This window comes from Schistocerca cancellata, chromosome 7, assembly GCF_023864275.1.
Source record: "Schistocerca cancellata isolate TAMUIC-IGC-003103 chromosome 7, iqSchCanc2.1, whole genome shotgun sequence".
Taxonomy (NCBI): domain Eukaryota; kingdom Metazoa; phylum Arthropoda; class Insecta; order Orthoptera; family Acrididae; genus Schistocerca; species Schistocerca cancellata.
This window is the reverse complement of record NC_064632.1, coordinates 394,316,891-394,339,524: the sequence shown is the minus strand read 5'-3', so window position 1 is coordinate 394,339,524 and position 22,634 is coordinate 394,316,891. Positions and strand designations below refer to the sequence as shown.

General features: G+C 41.0%; 1 protein-coding gene across 1 annotated transcript in view; it reads left to right on the top strand.

Annotated features, from left to right (window-relative positions):
• Window positions 1-4,281: 4,281 nt before the first annotated feature.
• Window positions 4,282-22,634, top strand: part of LOC126092258 (cilia- and flagella-associated protein 52-like) — a 121,940-nt gene continuing 103,587 nt past the window's right edge. Inside the window, exons 1-4 of the mRNA XM_049907768.1 lie at window positions 4,282-4,404; window positions 12,946-13,145; window positions 13,228-13,405; window positions 17,548-17,735. Of these exons, the coding sequence (XP_049763725.1) occupies window positions 4,344-4,404; window positions 12,946-13,145; window positions 13,228-13,405; window positions 17,548-17,735 (627 nt within the window). The 5' untranslated portion in view covers window positions 4,282-4,343. The remainder of the gene's footprint in view (window positions 4,405-12,945; window positions 13,146-13,227; window positions 13,406-17,547; window positions 17,736-22,634) is intronic.

Sequence of the window (22,634 nt, the reverse complement as noted above, 5' to 3'; positions counted from 1 at the left end):
CTGGTAGCATTTTGGAACTTGCGAGTGATTCCTTCCGCTGATATCATGCTACGTTTTCAACCGCCCTGCACAATGCTCGAAGGTCCCTATTCGTCAGTGCCTGAGGTCCACCAGGTCTTAAATTGACTGTGGTTGTTCCATTTGACAACCACACCACCAGTAGTCGACTTGGACAGCTTCAGAAGGATTGAAATATCCCTGATGGATTTGTTGCTCAGGTGACGTCCAGTGACTAGACCAAGATCGGAGTCACTGAGCCACATGGACAGACCCGTTCTGCTGTTAGTGTTTCTGCACTGGCTACAAAATAATCTCAATCTCCATTTACGCTGGCGGGTCCGCCAGTCATGACTTCTAGTAGCCAATTCGACATTGCACTGGGGTGTCCGGATACTTTTCTTCAGATTGTTTATATTTGGATATACACTCCTGGAAATTGAAATAAGAACACCGTGAATTCATTGTCCCAGGAAAGGGAAACTTTATTGACACATTCCTGGGGTCAGATACATCACATGATCACACTGACAGAACCACAGGCACATAGACACAGGCAACAGAGCATGCACAATGTCGGCACTAGTACAGTGTATATCCACCTTTCGCAGCAATGCAGGCTGCTATTCTCCCATGGAGACGATCGTAGAGATGCTGGATGTAGTCCTGTGGAACGGCTTGCCATGCCATTTCCACCTGGCGCCTCAGTTGGACCAGCGTTCGTGCTGGACGTGCAGACCGCGTGAGACGACGCTTCATCCAGTCCCAAACATGCTCAATGGGGGACAGATCCGGAGATCTTGCTGGCCAGGGTAGTTGACTTACACCTTCTAGAGCACGTTGGGTGGCACGGGATACATGCGGACGTGCATTGTCCTGTTGGAACAGCAAGTTCTCTTGCCGGTCTAGGAATGGTAGAACGATGGGTTCGATGACGGTTTGGATGTACCGTGCACTATTCTGTGTCCCCTCGACGATCACCAGTGGTGTACGGCCAGTGTAGGAGATCGCTCCCCACACCATGATGCCGGGTGTTGGCCCTGTGTGCCTCGGTCGTATGCAGTCCTGATTGTGGCGCTCACCTGCACGGCGCCAAACACGCATACGACCATCATTGGCACCAAGGCAGAAGCGACACTCATCGCTGAAGACGACACATCTCCATTCGTCCCTCCATTCACGCCTGTCGCGACACCACTGGAGGCGGGCTGCACGATGTTGGGGCGTGAGCGGAAGACGGCCTAACGGTGTGCGGGACCGTAGCCCAGCTTCATGGAGACGGTTGCGAATGGTCCTCGCCGATACCCCAGGAGCAACAGTGTCCCTAATTTGCTGGGAAGTGGCGGTGCGGTCCCCTACGGCACTGCGTAGGATCCTACGGTCTTGGCGTGCATCCGTGCGTCGCTGTGGTCCGGTCCCAGGTCGACGGGCACGTGCACCTTCCGCCGACCACTGGCGACAACATCGATGTACTGTGGAGACCTCACGCTCCACGTGTTGAGCAATTCGGCGGTACGTCCACCCGGCCTCCCGCATGCCCACTATACGCCCTCGCTCAAAGTCCGTCAACTGCACATACGGTTCACGTCCACGCTGTCGCGGCATGCTACCAGTGTTAAAGACTGCGATGGAGCTCCGTATGCCACGGCAAACTGGCTGACACTGACGGCGGCGGTGCACAAATGCTGCGCAGCTAGCGCCATTCCACGGCCAACACCGCGGTTCCTGGTGTGTCCGCTGTGCCGTGCGTGTGATCATTGCTTGTACAGCCCTCTCGCAGTGTCCGGAGCAAGTATGGTGGGTCTGACACACCGGTGTCAATGTGTTCTTTTTTCCATTTCCAGGAGTGTAGATGTAGGCCACTGAACAAAATGTAGACACTGAAATAAATGTTGTAATACTTATATTTGGCGTTGTCACCGTGTAATATTACAAGACCTTCAAAATTAAAGAAAGCAAAAGCGCTTGTAGGAAATTAGGTGATTCTGCAATGTTTACATGAACCAACTCGATTTGGTGTTGATGGCAGTGAAGTACACTGCAACAGTGGTGGTAGAGTTAGGGGTGGAGGCTACGTTGTTGTTGGTGTTGATATGTAAATGGTATTAAATAAATGTGCTTTTGTTGGTTGCACGGAGCTTCCAAGAAATTATTTCCAAACGTTATTGTCGCATTCAAGATGCCTCTATTCCACTCTTCAATGAAAGGTTGTTAAGTTAAAGACGGAAATTTTTAAAAAAGAATTTACAGTTACCTCCGGACTACTGTTTTGCAAACTGAGACAAACTGTAAACAGAACTGTAATGACATAATGTATGACTTACCGAAAAGAAGTCTCAGCAAAATGCTTGCTAATTGTAACACTGACACTGTACGTTGATGTTTGTATTCTTGATATTCTCGTTAAATTAAATGTACTTCTTTTCTTTCTATGAATAAAAAGCATCGCTTTGATTTGCCTCGTTGTTATTGGAAGGAGACAATGGGGATTCCCCTTCCCATCCATAACGCGACACCACGTAAATTGAGCTTGTTTCTTCCTTCACTCTGCCGAAAAGTCTTTGGATTATAAAATCTTAAACGTGGCTGTAAGTTCAGCAACTGCACGACGCTTACTTTGGAGGGATTGAAAAAAATCAGCCAACCAGTTACAAATAAAGGTTTACTGGAACCCTTTCGGCAATTTTAAATCGTCGTCTTGGTCGAGATGCCAACGAATCACCACTCTTTCTTCTTCAGAAGAAACAAACGGCTCTTTGTCATGAGACATTCATCTTGCGAACACAAACAACCACAACCCGTGACTGAAGACTGAGTCTCACTAAAATGGTAAAGCAGTAAAATTGAAAGTTCTTGTTACGACTGTGGACGCACGTGGTCATTACACTTCCTACTCGTAAAACTTGGTTTGCTAGGGACTTAAGAACAGCGGATGTTGATAGGAACTGCTATTCAAGTACACAATCTAGTGCACAAGACTTAACCGTGATGGTATCAGTAAAACTTGGCTCATTTATGTCGGGTTACATGGACGTGTATCAACAGAACCTGTCTCTGTTGCAAAAGCTCGACGTTCTTGTTGCAAGCTAAAAATAATTTTAAAAAGATGTTTTTAGTTTACAATGAGACAGGAGCGGTTATCTGGTTTGGGTAATCTGTCAATGGAAAGTGAAAGATAAGAAAAAAAAATCCAATATAAAGAGACAGTTATGTAGCCACAGCAATAAGGAAAACTCATTTAAGTACCTAATACAGAATTTCAGGTGACTAAGTCCGCACGTTTCAATATCAATTATATTGTAACATGGATATTTGTGACACAGTCATACTTCTTTCACTTTACGTATATTTTAATTTCTAAAAAAAAATGGCTCTGAGCCCTATCGGAATTAACTTCTGAGGTCATCAGTCCCATAGAACTTAGAACTACTTAAACCTAACTAACCTAAGGACATCACACACATCCATGCCAGAGGCATGATTCGAACCTGCGCCCGTAGCAGAACGCGGTTCCGGACTGAAGCGCCTAGAACCGCTCGGCCACCGCGGCCGGCTTTTAATTTCTATTTCGTCTTACAATAGATTATATATTATTTCACTCTTCTGTGATACTATTCTGTGTTGTAATTAATTAATTTTTAGTGTTATCATCATGAAAATGAGAATGTTGTCTCACTACGTAAATACAGATTTTTATAAAAAAAACTGTTTGTTTTTGTGTTCATATTAATTTTTCGATAGTGCTCATCACTTGTTAAGAGCAATGATGTGTGAACGAATGGCTGTTGAAATATTGATATATCAAAGAAAATATCGTTAAGATTATATTTCTCTTAACTAAAGCATTGAAAGATAAAGCAGACTGGTTTTTGGAAAAAGTTTAGTTATTTCGTGATGCAACTGCTTTCACAACATTTTACAAAAGGTGGATTACGTCATGAAGAATGTGCCCTGTACCGTACTCCAAAAGAATGTTCTGCTTGGTCGCTATATGTAAACTGCTGCGTAGATGGCAGATCTTATGCCGCACATACGACGAGCGCTGTTTTTCGGGTCCCTTGTCCACGTGTGCATATTTCTTTGACACAGAACCCATTCTCAAACAACAAGCCATTAAAACGTGCATGTGCCGAATGTGGTGCATTTCCCGTCCTCTGATTTTGCTAAAGCGTGCTCCCTCGTGACTGTGTCAGTCTAACTGCTGGCACACCTGCCTCTGACTACAGCCACCTCTTATTTGTAGCCATGGCGACGGTGGAACCGGGACTACTTTGCAGCAACAGTCGCCGCGTTCGCTTCGTTCACTGCAGTCAGAACTTGCTGTCTCCTGAAAACTTCACACAGATATGTCGGAAACAGAAACTGAAGTTAATGAATTGGTCGCCGAGTCGATAATTGGGTTTAATGGTAAGTTATTACAATACTCCACGCAAGTAGTAGTAAACTGAAAACAGATCTCTGTTGCTACAGGTGTAGCTATTTTCTTTGAAAGATATTAATGTGTTCATGTAAACGTTTACCTTACAGCAGAAGTTAAACAGCAGTTAATTAATTTAACTTAGGAAGCAACAGTTCTTTAGTTTAAATAGCCGCAAAGATTACAGTATAATAATAATATTAATAATAATAGTGTGCGGCCACAGATACACTTGGATTTATTATTACTGTAATAATTTATCTAGATTCTGTGTTACAGTAGATTAGTATGCAAATCATCATAAGTTAGCGGAACAAGTTTGTGGGAGTATGTTCGTGTTTATCACCATTGTTTGAGGCACAAAGACGTTATTTTCAGTATTTTTGTGTCATTGTTAACACTGTCGGGATCTTCATCTATTGCTATACATATTGGCGAAAAAAAATGTGTACGTTGGCCCACATGAAAATAAGACATTTCGAAATTCGCAAACACAGTATGTGGGGTCATAGCGGATACCAACTATAGCAGGACCTAAATATTTTTTATAGTGCTCTGATCCCTAGCGCTGAATTGGTAGAGGTCTGAAAACTTCCGGTCGCTGTTGTTTGTGTTGTCCGGTGGCAACCTTTAGTGGTCAAACTCACAAGGTTAGCAATAGCCATTGTTGAATGGCGCGTTTTTACTGTGCTGTGCTATGTTGGGACTTTCTGTTAGAATATCCGTTGTGGTCGCTACCGTACCTAAAATTCCGCATCGGAAAGCGGAAAGTTCACAATCCACAACGCGGCCGTAGATGCTCTGTATGAAGGACCATGCTGTTTGCTGGATAGTAGCTGCAGTACGCAAGAATGCGGGGTGTCCTCTCTCCCCTTAATCTCATATTGTGCTTGGTGAATCACACACTGTACTAAAGAAGAATGGAGAGCATTCAGGCCTACAAACAGTGGCGCGCTAAACCTGTCGGAGGCCGGGGAAGACGACCTTCGACAAAAAAAAAAAAAAAAAAAAAAAAAAAAAAAAAAAAAAAAAAATCAAATAGTTATAATATGTGTACTCTACGCTCTAGTAATCGTAATATACATACTTGAAGATGTAGGTAGGAAACTTACATTATAAATCAGCAATTAGCACGAGAACCATCAGGTACACTGCAAAGAAACAATAAAGAGTGCAACAAAAAATTATCTTTCATTTTATGCCTGGAAACAAAGCTTGTAAAAATATAATATCAGTTACTTTATTAATCTTAGTACGAGGTCCCAGTAATACCATAGTTATAATTGATATTACCAGTATTTAGCCCCTTTATGTTGCTGAAATTCTTTTGAAAATTATCTTTCAGTTGATAAAATAGACTAATCGACTAGTCGTTCTCAATTCATCATAGAGGAAGATATCTTTTTATACTTTCAGCTCAGAGAAACTCTCGCTTGATGCGACTGACACACAAATAGTCAGAAAGTATGTGATTTTATACAATGCATTTTAACCGTCAGCTGTTTGATGCCCCATTAGCCATCTACCGGTTTTGGTTATCAACCATCAACCAAGATATAGGATACAACAGATTAGTAAAAATACCCCATATGATTTTTAAAGCTTCCCATATCGAAATTATCCACAATTGTACAACCAATTTATTTTAGAATATTGACAGTCATATTTTATATGAAACATACAGACATCTCAAGAGATGATATCTGTTTATTTCACATAAAACGTGACTGTCAATATTCTAAGACAAATTGGCTGTACAATTATGGATATCTTCGGATGTAGGATGTTTTTAAGTAACCTGTTACACCCTACATCCAGGATAATGGTTAATAACCGAAACCGGTTGATGAATAGTGGGACAATAAACAGCTGACGGTTAAAATGCATATTATAAAATACGTTACAGCCATTGAACCTCACCTTATGGAACCATTACAAAAAGTATTTGATTATCAGTGGTGTGCAGAGTGATGATTCATGAGGTCCCATTTAATCAGTACTCTGAAATCTGCTTTTTGTCACTTTTGCTAAACAGAAAAATCTTCCTACCTTTTTTAATATTTCCATTTTTGGCTGAAATCACCGATGCTGTAACAGCTTTATGATCGCTGATTCCCTGTTCCGCGATAACTGTTTCAAATAGTTCGTGTCTGTTTGTCACCAGAAGTCAGTCCTCTGTTTAACTGCTCAAGGTAGTTTTCAGATAATGCACTTAAAAAATTTCTCTGGACTCTTTGTCCTTGCCACCCATTATAAACATTTGAGTCTCCCAGTCTATATCTGCTAAATCAAAATTTCCACCCAAAACTATGACATGGTCCGGAAATCTGGTGTTCTGCCACAAGAGCTGCTGAGCCAGAGGGCCTATAGAGACATCCAATTACCATGTTTGAGCCTGCTTAAATTGTGACCTTCACCCAAATTACTTCACATTTCGGACCTCTGTCAATTTCCTTCGATACTATTGCACTTTTTATCGCTATAAACATGCCTCCCCCTTCACTGACCAGCCTGTCTCTGTGGTACACATTCCAATCTGAGTTTTCATTACTGTTTACATCTGGTTTCAGCCAACTTTCCGTCCCTAGTACTATGTCGGCATAGTGACCGTTTGTTAATGAGAGCAGTTCTGGGACCTTTCTATAGATGCTCCTGCAGTTTACTATTACCACATTAACATTGTCATTCCCTGTTGTGCTTTGCCTACTGCTACCTTGTCGCATCTCAGGAGGCGTCTTGTCGGGCCTAGGGAGGGAATCCTCTAACCTAAAAACCCCACATGTGCACTCCACACGTATTCCACTACCCTTGTAGCCACTTCCTGCGTGTAGTGCACACTTGACCTATTCAGGGGACCCTACATTTCTCCATCCAATAGCGGAGGTCGAGAAATTTACACCCCAGATCTCCGCAGAATCGTCTGAGCCTCTGGTTTAAGCCTTCCAATCAGCTTCAAACCAGAGGACCACGATCGGTCCTACTATAGGACACTATACACACTATAGGACACTATGTACACTACAAATAGTTAGCACAGATTCCACCCTGCGTGCAAGGCTTTCTGCCTTCACCAACTCCACCAACTGCCTGTATGAATGATGACCTCTGAACCCAGACAGCAGGAGTCATTGATGCCGACATGAGCAGTCATTTGCAGTTGGGTGCACCCAGTGCTCTCTATTGCCACTGGCAGGGCCTCCTGCACATCTCAGCTGAGACCCCCAGCAGACAGAGTGAACACTGGCCTTCTTCCCTGAACTTTCCACTATTTCCCTAAGGGGCTCCATCATCTGCCTAACATTTGAACTCCCAGTCACTAATAAACCACTCCCCCTGCGTGCCTGCTCGGACCTTGCTGAAGGAGTGGCCACATCTCCACTCACAGGCAGAGTGGGCGATACCACATGGCCAGCCTTTGCATTGACCATCTGCCTTGTGCAATGCGAATGCCGTTGAACCCGCCACTCCTCTTGGGGAGAGGGTGGCCCAACTGCGCCCGGTACCTGCGAAGATGTCTCAACAGCAGGGACTGTGGGTGAAACATGTAACATCTGGGGTGTACCATGCGACGCACCAGACTCACCACTGCTGCTACGCTCTGAGGTAGCAGCCTGAAGACGGCTGACTGTGGCTATCAGCACGTTCAGCTGTTTGCGGACAGTGGCCAGCTCCTCCTGCGTCCATACACAGCAGCCACACATCCTATCCATCCTAAGAAATCAACAATTTACTGTAGAGAGTTAAGTAATCAATTTTTAACTAGACTGCTAATTCACTAAAGGCTGCTGATAGCTGACTAAACTGTGGTTACTAGACACTTCTTGTTAGAAACAATGAAAATAAGCACTAACTGTCTCTGGACTGTATTCAAAACAAACACAAAATCTATGGAACACCATTACCAGTACTCAAAAATTAAAGCTTCCTAAAAGCAAAAACATGGAAAAAGAAGTGACAAGTAAGAAAAACACAGTTAATACTTAAATTTACATAGCTTGCTGCACAGGAGATGTGAAGCAGATGGCAGTCCACTCCTGTGGTCTTTGTGAAGAAGAAGGATAACTTATGGCATTTCTGTGTTGAATACTGATGACTGAACAAAATCTTGAAAAATGATGTCTGTCTATTGCTGCCCATCATAATACCTGCTTGGAAGGAGCTAGATATTTTTCAACTGTGGACATGCAGACAGGCTACTAGCAAGTAACGGTTTATGAGGCTGACTGGGAAAAGACTGCTTAATAACTCCTGATAGTCTCTTAAGCTTAAAATTATGGTATTTGGACTGTGTAATTCTGTTACCACATTCAGTCATGTGATGGACAACCTGGTTTGAGATCTTAAACGGATGGCATGTCTTTGCTACTTGGATTATGCTCATTTTTCTGAAGACATCTGAAAAACATCTACAGCACCTGACAACAGTGCTGAAGTGTGCTCAGACTGCAGGCCTTGATCTAAAACCAAAAAAGTGTCTCTTCACTGCCAAAGAAACAAAAATCTAGGGGCACTTAGTATATGGTGATGGAGTCTGTCCTGAATCAGAAAAAGTAATAGCAGTCACAGATTTTCCTGCTCCTTGGCATTTTCGTTATGTGGGAAGTTTTCTTAAAATGTGCTAGTACTCTGGTGATTCATAAAGCACTTCTGCACCAAGTCACATCTCTTGCAAGAATTCCAGCACAGAGACACCAAATTTTCTGGGAACAGCATAAAGGAAAGATATTTTCTTATCCTTAAGAAGGCATATAGCCTTGCTGCAGTGGTAACACCAGTTCCCATCAGGTCACCGAAGTTTAGTGCTGTCAGGCTGGGCTAGCACTTGGATGAGTGACCATCCGGTCGACCAAGCACTGTTGGCAAGCAAGGTGCACTCAGCCCATGAGGCAAACTGAGGGGCTACTTGATTCGGAAGTAGCAGCTCCAGTCTCGTAAACTGACATACGGCCTGGAGAGTGGTGTGCTGACCACAAGCCCCTCCATATCCTCATCCAGTGACACCTGTGGGCTAAGGATGACATGGTGGCTTTCTGAGGCCTATTTGGATGGTGTTTAGTTTAGTAGTTTAGTTTAAGTAGGCATTAACGTCTTTCCCAGTCCTAGCATTAGATGACAAGAACACGGGGAAAGAACTTCACAGCAAAAAGCTAGCAGTATGGGATAGGTGCAGTTGCACGGTAAATTAAGAGGGCGGGGGGGGGGGGGGGGTGCTGTAAAGGTGATAGCTTATGCTTCCAGGATACTCTACAAGCCTGAGACAAACTACTCCACAACTAAGGAAGCGTGCCGTGTAGTTGTTTGGGCCATCAAAATGTTCAAGCCATATTTGGCAAATCATTCACCGTTGTGATGAACCACCATTATGTATGCCGGCTGATTAACCTAATGGATCTGTCATCTCAACTGGCAAGATGGCCACTGAGGTATGAAGTCACAGTGGTATACAAAGGTGGACACAAATACAAGGATGCTGACTGCCTCTCAAGGAATCCTTTAGTGGAATGCAGCATTGTGGATGAAATTTCAGTCATGCTGCATTAAATGACATTGCTGCTGAATAGAGAGAAGCTCCATTGAAGGTGAAACTATAGAAGCCTTGAAGGAGGCAAAAATGACCAAACGGGAATTTACATTAATAAACAGAATAATGTATAAGACGAACTATGATCCAGTGGGGCAGCATAGGTTGCTTGTCATCCCAGCTCATCTACAGCTAACTATTGTGAATAATTTCCATGACACTCCATCATCTGGTCACCTGGGACTTGTGAAGACTCTAGACAGAAGTGGGTGTCACAGCACAGATATCTGCCAACCCATTAAGACACTATGTGATGCAATGTAAGAAAAAAATGATCTGCAAAATATGACGATACAATTACATAAATGAGGAGAAATCTGTTTCCATCAGCAGCTTCCATTACAACCAGGAAATCAGGTTTTCTTCCTCTCCTTAGTGGAGGTCTTTCTCTTCTTTTGGTTTGCCTATTTTACCTGTGGATTCATGAACTGTGTCAGATTTGTTGTTGAGAGTACATAGTTCAGTCTGTACATATGCTCCTGTTCCTGGCTACAAGCTCGCACAAACAACTTAAAACTATCCTGTATTAAATGTAGCGTGTAAGTTTTAACATTCCTTTACCACTATCAGCACTCTTAGTTTTCATAATACTATATTCCATGAGTGTTGGCTGTGAAATTGAAAATTGAAATATGTAGAAATGTAAATGCTTTTTTCTAGAAAAAGATAGATTTTGGGGTGGGATCATGACCACCATGACCCTCACCTTTACTCCCCTCCCCCCCCCCCCCCCCTCCCACCACACAGTATTCTTCTAGACAAGGGGAGGAACTTCCCAGATCATGTAAAATCTGTTATTGATAAACAGTCTAAAATTACATATAAGATTGCCTGCGCTGTCACTACCGACTATAAATTACTATTACATGTGGTGTGGTCATATCATGAAACTATCTTCAGTGCCATTGTGGATTTCTGCCAGCAGCATCTGGGAACTTTACCTTTTACTGGAGAACTACAAAACAATCCTGGGAAAAAATTCAAAAGGAACAGTACTTCTGCCATTCACCTGTGCTTTTTTGTCACTGGCCAGCTTTGCATTGGTTGGGGCATGAATAATACGATTGTGTTTATGAGATCACAGGAGCTCCTATTAATTATAAAACATATGGGTGAGCCTGGAAGTTAGATGAATGGCAGTCTGACTGGAACACTGAAACCACTGAAAGGTGGGTATGCAGCATATTTCCAAGCATTAAGGGCACCTAGCATTGTCCTTACTCAAGATATGGTTCACCTGTATATGCAAAGACTCAAGGATTGTCTAGGTGCATACATACCGGTGTGGGGAATGTAGAACAGTGTAGCAACTATAGGTCTAAGAGAAGGTATAGTTGTAGTTAGTTGGCAAACCCTGAGTTCTCCTAGGCTGCCAGTAATATATCAAGCAATATAAGAGGGAAGTTATTTACTTAGAACTTTAGTTAATTACTTTTATTTTATGTTGTTTTTAATTTATTATATTTTCAATATTCTGTTTTACTTCTACATAGATATTAACAATGGTCACTGTTAATATAATCTATAGCAGTATATATAGTAAGCTGAAGAGCCAAAGAAACTGGTACACCTGCCTGATATCAAGTAGCCCCCATGAACATGCAGAAGAACCACAACACATTGTGACATGGACTCAACTAATGTCTGAAGTAGTGCTGGAGGGAACTGACACCATGAATCCTGCAGGGCTGCCCATAAATCCATGAGTATGATGGGGTGGAGATCTCTTCTGAACAGCATGTTGCAAGGCATCTCAGATATGCTCAGTGTTCATGACTGTGGAGTTTGGTGGCCAGTGGAAATGTTTAAACTCATATGACCATTCCTGAAGCCACTCTGTAGCAATTCTGGACATGAGGGGTGTCGCAATGTCCTGCAGGAACTGCCCAAGTCTGCCGGAATACACAATGGACATGAACAGATGCAGGAGATCAGACAGGATGTTTATGTGTGTTTCACCTGTCAGAGCTATATCTAGACATATGAGAGGCCCCATATCACTCCAACAGCTCACACCCACACCATTACAGAGCCTCCACCAGCTTGTACAGTTGCCTGCTGGCTCTCAGGGCCCTTGGATTCATGAGGGTCTCTCTATACCCGTACATGTCCATCTGCTTGATACAATTTGAAATGAGATTCATTCGACCAGGGAACATGTTTCATCATAAACAGTCCAGTGTGGGTGTTGATGGGCTCGGGCAAGGCATAGAGCTTTGGGTCATGCAGTCATCAAGGCCACATGAGAGGACTTTCAGCTCTATAGGCCTATATCTTTGATGTTTCATTGAATGGTTCACACACTGAGACTTGTTGATCGCCCAGTATTGAAATCTGCAGCACTCTGCAGAAGGGTTGCACTTCTGTCATATTGAACAATTCTCACCAGTCATTGTTGGTTGCATTCTTGCAGTATCTTTTTCCAGCCACAGAGGTGTCAGAGATTTGATGCTTTTCCAGATTCCTGAGATTCATGGTATCCTCTTGAAATGGTCATATGGGAAAATCCCCACTTCATCGCTACCTCATGGATGCTGTTTCCCATCACTTGTGTGCCAACTATAAGGCCACATTCAAACACGCTGAAATCTTGATTACCTGCCATTGTACCAGTAGTAACCAATCTAACAACTGCACCAGACACTTGTCTTACATAGGAATTGCTGACCACAGTATCATATTCTGCCTGTTTACATGTGTATTTGGATATGCATGCCTATACCAGTTTCTTTGACTCTTCAGTGTATAAAACATTGCATGTCCACATGAGTATTGAATATGTACAACCTGTTTAGATAACAGGTCTAAAATTCTTTGCAATAAATTGTAAGGAAAATTGAAAAGGCCCTGCCTCCTCTCCACCACCATCTTGTATCGATGCCTGTTACAAAACACTTGCCTCTTCATGATGACTATATTACAAAACCTACGAGAGTGATACTGATTTCAGGCTCTGTGCGTAATGGCTTACAAGTACACCCAGATGGAGAGCACATTCTTTACCCCCTCGGCTGTAATGTAGTAGTGCAAAACTGGAAGACAAAAACACAGAGATTTCTGATAGGGCACACAGATGTTGTATGTGTAGTAGCAGTTTCAGCAGATGGGAAGTATGTGGCTTCAGCTCAAACAAACCACATTGGATTCAGGGTAAGAATGACAACATTACTAATTACTAAATGACATGTAAGCTAAATATGTGTAATTTTAATATATTCCTATGCACTTCCAGGCAACAGTTATTCTGTGGGAGTTTGATGACTTAAAGCTGTTTACCAAGCATGAGATACACAAAGTTTGTGTTGAATCTGTAGTCTTTTCCTCTGACAGCAATTACCTCATATCATTAGGAGGATTTGATGATGCCACTGTTGTAGTATGGGACATTAAGGAAAGCAAGGCATTATGTGGTAAGTCACTTTTCTCATCTTTCACATTTCCTTAATGATTACTGAACTATCAATCTGAATAAATCATGACAAAAAAAAATAAGAGCTAAAATGTATAATATTGGTTTGCCTAAAACTCTGTAGGGGAACCAAAAGGGAAGAAAAATGTTTCTGTTACAAACACCAAGAGCTATCTTTCACTCACCCATTCTCCCCATTTTCAATGTTTTACGTCAGATTCTGATACATAAATTGTGTCAACAAAGGAAAATAAATTAATTTAATCTACAACTTTGAAAGGTCTATATTTTTTGCTCACAATCAGTGCAAACAGTTTAAAATTACCAGTGAAGAATGAAGGTCTGTCAGAGGAAACAAAAGAACAAACAGAGTGCAACAAAGAAAGTAGGAGATGGGGTATGGAAGAAAGAATATTACTCAAGGAAGGTAAAATAAAGTAAATTATAACAACATAAAAAAATTTCATATATGAAATTATGAAGCACCTACATCATACAAGGTGCATCCAGAAAGTATGTTTCCCTAACTTTTAAAACAGAGACAACATAGGTGCATGGAAAACTTCATTAGCAACAGGTATAGCAATGTTCAGCTATTTTTGGACATAGTCACCAAAACAGTTGAGAAACTTGTCATATCGTGGGATCAACTTTAGTATTTCTGTGTCGTAGAAGTCTGCTGCATGTGAATGGAACCAGTAAGTGACAGTCACCTTCAGCTCGTCATCATTGTTATAAGAGTGGCCAAAGGACAAGAATTTCTTGAGGCGCTGTCTTCATGAGACCACTGTAGAAATGTAGCATTGCTCTAAAGCCTTTTGTTTTGTGCTTGGGTTTCAGGTTTTTTGGCACCCACCTGGCACACAATTGCTTGGACAGCAATTTCTTAGTGACAATTTCACGCAACAAGGATCATGATATGTATGGAACTTTGCTCCATAATTGTGAAGCAACAATTCTCTAGTGTGCACTGCAGCAACAAGTCAATGAGTGATCATTGATGAGGGACGGTCACCCACTGCACTCTTCATCAAGGACACCTTGACAGCCTTCGGAAAAAAGCCAATGCCAGTGACACATGTGCAGTTTTCCTGGCTAAATAATCTACTTTGCAGGAAACAACATCAGAAAACTTAATTTCTGGATGCACCATATGCATAAGCTCGCTTGGAAGTATTTCTGATATTTTTTTTATTCTGACAGCTACTGTGACTCTCTTTATAAAGGCAGATGGTCATGAGCAGGTCTGAAACAATTTCATGAAACTTTAAATTAAACATTGTTTTCCTATAGTAAATACCCAATAATTGGATGTTGGACTCAGAATGTATGCCTTTTCTAATGTACCCTCGCTTTAGGGTCAAAAAAACATTTATCAGTCCCAAAATTAGTATCACGTAACAGCAGATTACATTGTCCATAAGTTGACAAAACGCTCCTGATTAAAATTAATACAAATTTAAGCACTACTGCTTCTTTGTGTACATATACTGCAATTATAATATTAATTGGATTTCCAAATAAGTCTTCCAATGATGGAAACTACACCATTATTAAAAAAGCTCTATATGGAAATGTTATACCAGCTTGTGGTGTACTGAGAACAGGCCCAACTTTCTAGTTGTAAGCTATGCTTCAATTGGAAAGTATTGCAGTCACTACCAGACACAAGTCTAGTCCAGTTCAGGTAAACAGCAGCAGAGGTCAGCGTTCACTTCATAGAGGCAGTCAGATAACAGCAACAAAGAAGAAAAAACTGAGAGTGAGCCAACCATCTGGTGGCCTTATATTGAACCACTCCAGAATTTCATGTAATCGACCTGAAATATTGGTGGTTTCCCCACTGGAGGAGCTCTCACTGGATGTGGCAGTGTTACCCATACTGGTTTGTCAGTAACTTCCATTTGCACATCTGGTGCAGTTACTAAATTCTCATTATTCAGTACACTTTCCAGTTGGTATAATACAGTTTGATAGCCAGATTTATATTTGAAATGTAACAGCTCGTGGTCTCACGGTAGCATTCTCGCTTCCCGAGCACGAGGTCCTGGGTTCGATTCCCAGTGGGGTCAGGGATTTTCACCTGCCTTGAAATGACTGGGTGTTGTTGTGTCATCATCATCATCATTCATACTCATTATGGTAGGAGGAAGGCAATGGCAAACCACCTCCACTAGGACCTTGCCTAGTACGGCAGTGCAGGTCTCCCACATCATTCCGCTACGCTCTGTAAAGGAGTATGGGACTACATCATCATCAACTTTGTACAAACAGAACATTTCATTATTACAAAATTTCAAAGTAAATGAAGTTTACAGGCTAACAAAAGACATGCAGTTTGTTCCCGTAAGAGCATGGAAAAATTTGACAGGACATAGAGGGTGCTCCACTGAACAATTTGAGGTAGGGAACCTGGGGTTGGAGAAGTCAGTTTAAGGAGATAATAGGAATAAAATCACATTTACGTGTACTTTTTGATTTACAGTAGTTACAGTTAACTGCAAATACCATTGTTGAGACAAAGATCATACCATTTGTACTGTATTTTACAAAATATGCTGAAACTGGTGGCCATCAATGTCAATCCAAGAATTACATTGGCAAACAAGTTTCTGACACATCTGATGTAGATCCATTGTGTATTTACAATCACATCACAGGCAGCTACAATTCTGGCAACTAATTCCATCTCTGTATCCACTGGTGCCTCATACGCAGATGACTTTAGGTACTGCCATAGGAAATAATCAAGGGGATTCAGGTCAGGTGACCTTGCAGGTCGTGGAGTAGCACCTACCCTTCCAATCCAGTGACCAGGAAATACAGCACTGAGATGGTTGCAGACATTCACTCGGAAGTGAGGTGGTGCACTGTCATGTTGTATACGCATCCTCTCACAAGCAGCCAAGGGTATGTTCTCCGACTCAGGTAGAACTCTTTGCCCAAACCTCAAGTGCAGGTGGCCATTCAGATGGCCTAGCAGAAGATAGGTTCCAATGAGATTGTTGCCTAGAATGCCGGCTCAGGTACTCTCAGCAAAATGTACTTGATGGTGTGATGCTACTACAGAGTGAGTGTTTTTCCTCATCCCACACATGGCTATTAGCACTGTTCAAAATACCATCATGACCAAACAAGGCCTCATCAGTAAACAGCATGATTTGGAGGAAGTCTGGTCCATCAATCCATTGTTGGAGCAACCAGTGACATAGTGCTCCCTTGGTGCAAAGTCAGTCACAAGCATTGCATGAACTCATTGTGGGTGACACGGGTGTAATTGTCATTCATGGAGTACTTGCCACATGCTAGCATGTACAGGGCCCTTTCACATGAAATATGACAAGTACTTGTAGTGGGATCTGCTGCAACACGTTCTAGCACCTCTTCAAAATCGGATGTGCGAGTGGTCCTCATGTTGCCAGATCCATCTTTTCTTCTTTGCAATAAACCAGTCTCCCACATTCATCAATCAAGAGAAATAAATACTCATCATGACCGATGAGCCTGTCAGGAAATTGTTCCCAGTACAGCCTTTCAGCAGCAAGAGCCTTGCAAACTACTTCCCCATACACAAGGTGCATGTCAGTGAGTTCTGCGAAACTGTTCCAGTACTGCTCCATTGTATTGTATTGTACATCTCTGGACAGCATTGAGTAATGAATGGATCTGCTGTTGATGTTCTCTTATGTGACAGGTAAATATGATACAACAGAGTCACTTTATGGAGAAGCAAAGTAAATAAAAGCTGCATCATGACTTCCTAGTAATCAGGCTCATCCTCCTTTTTTTGTTCCAAGAAATAAAGAACGTACATGTAAATAAATAACACAGTACATCTAAACCTGTACACATGTTAGTTTTAAATAAGCTGGAAAACAGTAATGTCAGACGAAGCAGTAGACAAGTCTGCTTCCATATCTCCTTAAGCTGTTTCTCTGACTCCAGGTTGCCTGCCTCAAATTGTTCAGTAGAGCATTCTCTATGTCATGTTAGAGTTTCACTTGCTCTTACAGAAACACCCTTTATGTAAAACAATAAAAATGTGAATAATGATTTGATAAATTTGTCAAAAACATGTGAATGTTGAGAATTGTTATCATCAGTATGTACAAAGCATTAGTGAAGGCATATACGTTGTTGTAGGTTGCGAGGCAAGTCGTGGAACAGCTGGCATAGCAATTGTTCTCTGTGCAGCCAACATAAGGGGTGTCTGTTTCATCACTGGTGGACAAGGTACAATCAGGGCATGGAAGATAGACGCCAAGAAAAGGCAAGTCAGTGTCCTTGATGTCAAGCTTGGCATGATCAGGAGACATGTTATCTGCATTGTGGTAAGCTGTGTAAATTTAAGAATAATTGCTTTAGTAATCTGCCACCTAGCTTTTCATTTGAAACTATTAAGCTATCAGTACTACTTAACAAGAACATATTTGGTGATGAGTGTCTTTCATGGTGTAACAATCTGTTTTAACATAGTTTCCCGTACTAGTAAAAGTATAGAAGCAAAAAAGGAATCTCTAGCACATGCATTGACAACTTTCATTCATCCATCCATTTGTTTTGTTAAGTAGATCCCTTCAAGCTGCTGACCCCTTCAGGACTTGGAATGCATCAAGCAATAAATTGTCAAAATGTAGTTTCTTCTATTTTTAAGTGTTTCAGTAAATTTTCCCCATCTTTCATCACTCGTATATTAATACTTTTTAAGAGATTAGATTCTTTTCTGTTTGCATTACCTAAGCCCAGCCTGGCAGAGAGACATTAAAGCAAGTTTCAGACTCTAATGTTTGATCATTAGCTCCACCTTCTCTGATCATTTTACTTTATACTTTATGGTTAACTTAATTCCTGGTTCAACATTATATGAAAAGGAACACATATTTGTTTATAATCTCACAAGTTAAGAAATTTCTCTATGGACTGGAAGGGAATATGATTTTCTTTTGATTTTAAAATTATTGTTGTATTTTTATTATGTGTTAGAGCACAGTGTAAAAGGTTAAGGATTTTGATGACCACATACTTCCCTTCTGGGTCACAGAAATGTTTGGTAATCAGTAGTGTAAATCAGTTTTCTTTTTGCCTATAATGGGAGACCATTTATATATCTTTTAGCAAGAATAAAGTGTTAATCTTCAATAACAAACTACATCCTCATGCAGTTTATAAGTCTGCAGCTATAAATGAACAGGGGCCACATAATTTAACTGCAAAAAGTAGTATTTTTTCCAAAGTAATGGATTTTGATTCAGTTATGTAAGATGCTATATGCAACATTTTAAAGCATTTTCCAAGTGTGCTTGGTAAATAACATATGTAGCTTATTAATATTATTTATTTATTCGTTTCACCCTCTAAGCAGCATGCAGAACCATTAATTAGCACTGATCTTCTTAGCTTTCTTGTTCTTCTTTTCTTCCCAAAACTTCCTCATCCTTTCACTATGGGCCTGTCTTCTTTCTTGTGTCCATGCGTTTTTCAATTTCAGATTCTTTCTGTTGGGTTTTTGGTTGTGAACTTATGAGAGTTGACTTTCTGTTTGTATGCAGTCCGTGTGGTTTGTAGTGGGTCAATACTTAAGTCTGTGAGGTTATTTTTGGGTTTCTGTTAGCCATCGTGCCCTGGTTTGTCAAGTTCCTTTGATGATAAGAAAGATTTTCTTGGTCATCTAAAGGCATCCATTCTTGCTAAATGTCTGTAGAATTTCAATTGTCTTTTCCATGCAACTGATGTGAAACATTCAATCCTTGAGTACAGTTCTTCAGAGCTTTTGCGCATCCAGATACCATTTTGAATCTTAGACTAAAATATTTTCCTGAGTATTTGCCTTTCCATTTTCTCAGTGTCCTCGATATTGATGGTTAATGATAATGTTTCAGTTGCAGAGAGCACTTCTGGAAGAGTGACTGTATGATAGTGGTGAAATTCGGCTTGGGTGGATAGAGATTTCTTATTGTATGTGTTCCAGGTCATTGTATAAGCTTCACATAATTTTTATGCTTGTGTTTTGTCAGATACTCTTTCATTGCCAGTGTTGCTGATCATGTCACCCAAGTACTTGAAGTACTTAACTTGTTTGATGTCACCATATTTTGTTGCAAGTGGTTTCTGATTTGAACTTTTGGAGTCCAAGAATTGTGTTTTCTCATAATAAATTTGGAGTCCAGTTTTGATGACAACCCCACGAAGTTTCTTGATGACATGTTTGGCTTTCTCAGGAGTCCACATAATTATTGCTAGGTCATCAGCAAAAGCAAGGCATTTTATGCTGCTCCGTTTGCCCTTTGATCCCATATTTATTCCAGGAATTTCTTTCTCTCACGTCTTGATAATCTTGTCCAGTAGCAGGTTAAAGAGGAGTGGGGACAACCCATCACCCTGTCTCAATCCTGTCCTAATTTGAAACTTCTTCCATGAATTTTACTTTTGAGGTTATGCCTGTTACTGTCTGCTCAGTTAGTGAAGTAGTTTTGTTGTCTACACCATACTCCCGAAGTGTACTGAATAGACTAGTGTGATGAATTGAGTCGTATGCTTTCTTGAAATCTACAAAGCTGACTACTGTGTGGTTCGACTGACAGTGTTGCAGTATCATCTTCAGGTTCCATATCTGTTCTGCGCAGGATCGATATGGGTGGAAGCTTACCTGATATTCACCGATCATATGTTCTCTCTGTTGTTCTAATCTGGTGAGAAGAGCATGTGAGAGCACTTTGTAAGTAACTGGTAGGAGTGAAATGCCTCGATAGTTGATTGGATCAGTCTTGTCACCCTTTTTGTGTAGAGGGTGAATCAAAACAGTTTTCCAAACTGCTTGTATGACTCCACTTTCCCATATATTTTCAATGATAGTTTTTAGCCTGTCAATCAAGAGTTCACTTCCAATCTTGAGCATTTTGGCAATTACACTGTCATCCCCTGGTGCTTTGTGGTTTTCATACGCGATAAAATTTTTCTTATCTCTTCATGCGTAGGTGGAGCTGAATCCTGGTTTGGATTCATATGTAGCTTATTGTTAATAACAGATTACTTTCAATGTAATTGATTGTCATAGCTGCATTCTATTCTAATGTTTATCTTGGCTTACTGTGCACTTTCAGGCCTAATAATGAAACAGCGAATAGAAATGTTTGTGAGATATTATGAACAGCATAGTGAACACATTACCTGTCATAGCCACAATAGACACAAAGTCAGCATCTATCACAGTAGTACAACTTTATATGACTGCTAGCTCCACAGATGATGAAGAGATTAGGAAAACGTCCATCTATCCATTCATTTTGGTTCCCTACATCCAGTCAATGGGTGTTATGGTGCTACTCCAGTTTTATGGAGAACCATACCTGTATATAGGCTATTATTACAATGATGTCACCACTACCAAAAGCATTTTAAACCTACTGTTAGCTCCTCCTCCCTCCCCCCCCATTTGTCCCCCTCTCTCTCAGGAAGGAACCTATGTATCCCTTCCATCCACATCTTGTGTATAATACATGGTCTTAAGGGACATAGTTTTTCAAAATATTTGTGCATTGTATAACTGAGGAAGAACCTGGGAATCAGCCCAGTATTCACCTAGCCGGATGAGGAAAACTGCCTAATAACCACATCCAAGCTGGTCAACACACTGGTCCCACCATTAACCCATGAGGCAGATTTTATCCAGGGCCAGTGCACCTCCCCATGTCCCAGAAGCAGATGCTGTAATGTGTTTGGCCCTCTGAGTGGATACTGAAAGCAATGTGTAATGAAATTTTAAAAATTTGTTCATATAATTAAGAAAGAAAAGAGTTTATTTGTTATGGGTGACCGGAATTTGATAGTTGGGAGAGGAAGAGAAGGAAAAATAGTAGGAGGAAATGGACTGAGGGAAAAGGAATGAAAGGAGAAGTGTCTGGTAGAATTTTACACAGAGAATATTCAGTCTTGGTTTAAGAATCATGAAAGAAGCTGATATACATGGATGAGATTTGGAGGGTCTGGTAGGTTTGAGATAAATAACATAATGGTAAGACAGTGATTTTGATCACCAGATTTTAAAATACAAAAATCTACTTAGGAGGATATGTATTCTGACCACAATGAATTGCAGATTAAAACTGAAGAAATCGTAGAAAGGTAGGAAGGTAAATGAGACCTGGATACATTAAATGAACTAGAGTGTGGTGAGAGATTCAAAGGGAGCTTTAGGCAATGAGTAACTGAATGATGGGAAACGAATACAGTGCAAGATAGTGAGATAATGAATTTAACTGATGAAAGGAGAAAATACAAAATGCAGGAAATGAAGCAGTCAAAAAGAAATATGTATTATAAAAAATAAAAGTGGCAAACCAATACTAAGCAAAGAAGGAAAGACTGAGAGGTGGAAGGAAAATATAGCAGGGCTATTTAAAGGAAACAAACTTGAAGACAGTATTACTGAAAGGGAGGAATGTAGACCCTTGTACCATAAGGAAGCAAGGGAGATTATGTCATGGCTGGCCGGTATCCTCTTTCTACAACACAAGTGCACACGTGGATTAATATGGTTTTTTATTTACAGGAACAGGAAGCTACTTATCTTGAATAGAGTCCAAGTGTTGTGGTACAAGCTCATCAGTAATAGTCCTCTTGCATATAATATTGGTAATCTTACTATCACAGACTTTAGTCACTAATATGGTCACTATGCACTGTCATAGCCTGAGCTGAACTAAGCTACTCCACAAGTGGATTGACAGATGCCAGACTAGAATGAGTCAGTGAGTCAGTGGCTGATGTCCTCCAGTAAGTGCCGGCAGCCTAAATACATACTATCAAGAGGGCATTGGCAGCATGTTGTTGTCAGGGTATCTTTGGTCTGTTTTGTGACAGTCTTGCTTGATCCTATGCCTACTTATTGATCTCAGCTTCATCTTTGTTGACCGATGTGCTGGCGACAGGTTACATTAGCTCAAGGAAGATATATACTAAGGTGAAATGAGAGATATTGCAAGAAGAATTTGACATAGTCCTCAAAGACCCAAGTCCAAAACAAGACATATAGAGTTAACAAATTTTTTTTCAAAATTGTTGGTACTCTTGGGAGAACATTCCATGACAAACTTTCACACCTAATATGCCAGATTTGTGAGACAGGTTAAACACTATCAAGAGAACATAATACTTCCAATTCCAAAAAAAGGTTCCTGGTGACTGGTATGAGTATTACAGAGTCAGTTTAATAAATCATTCTTGCAAAATAT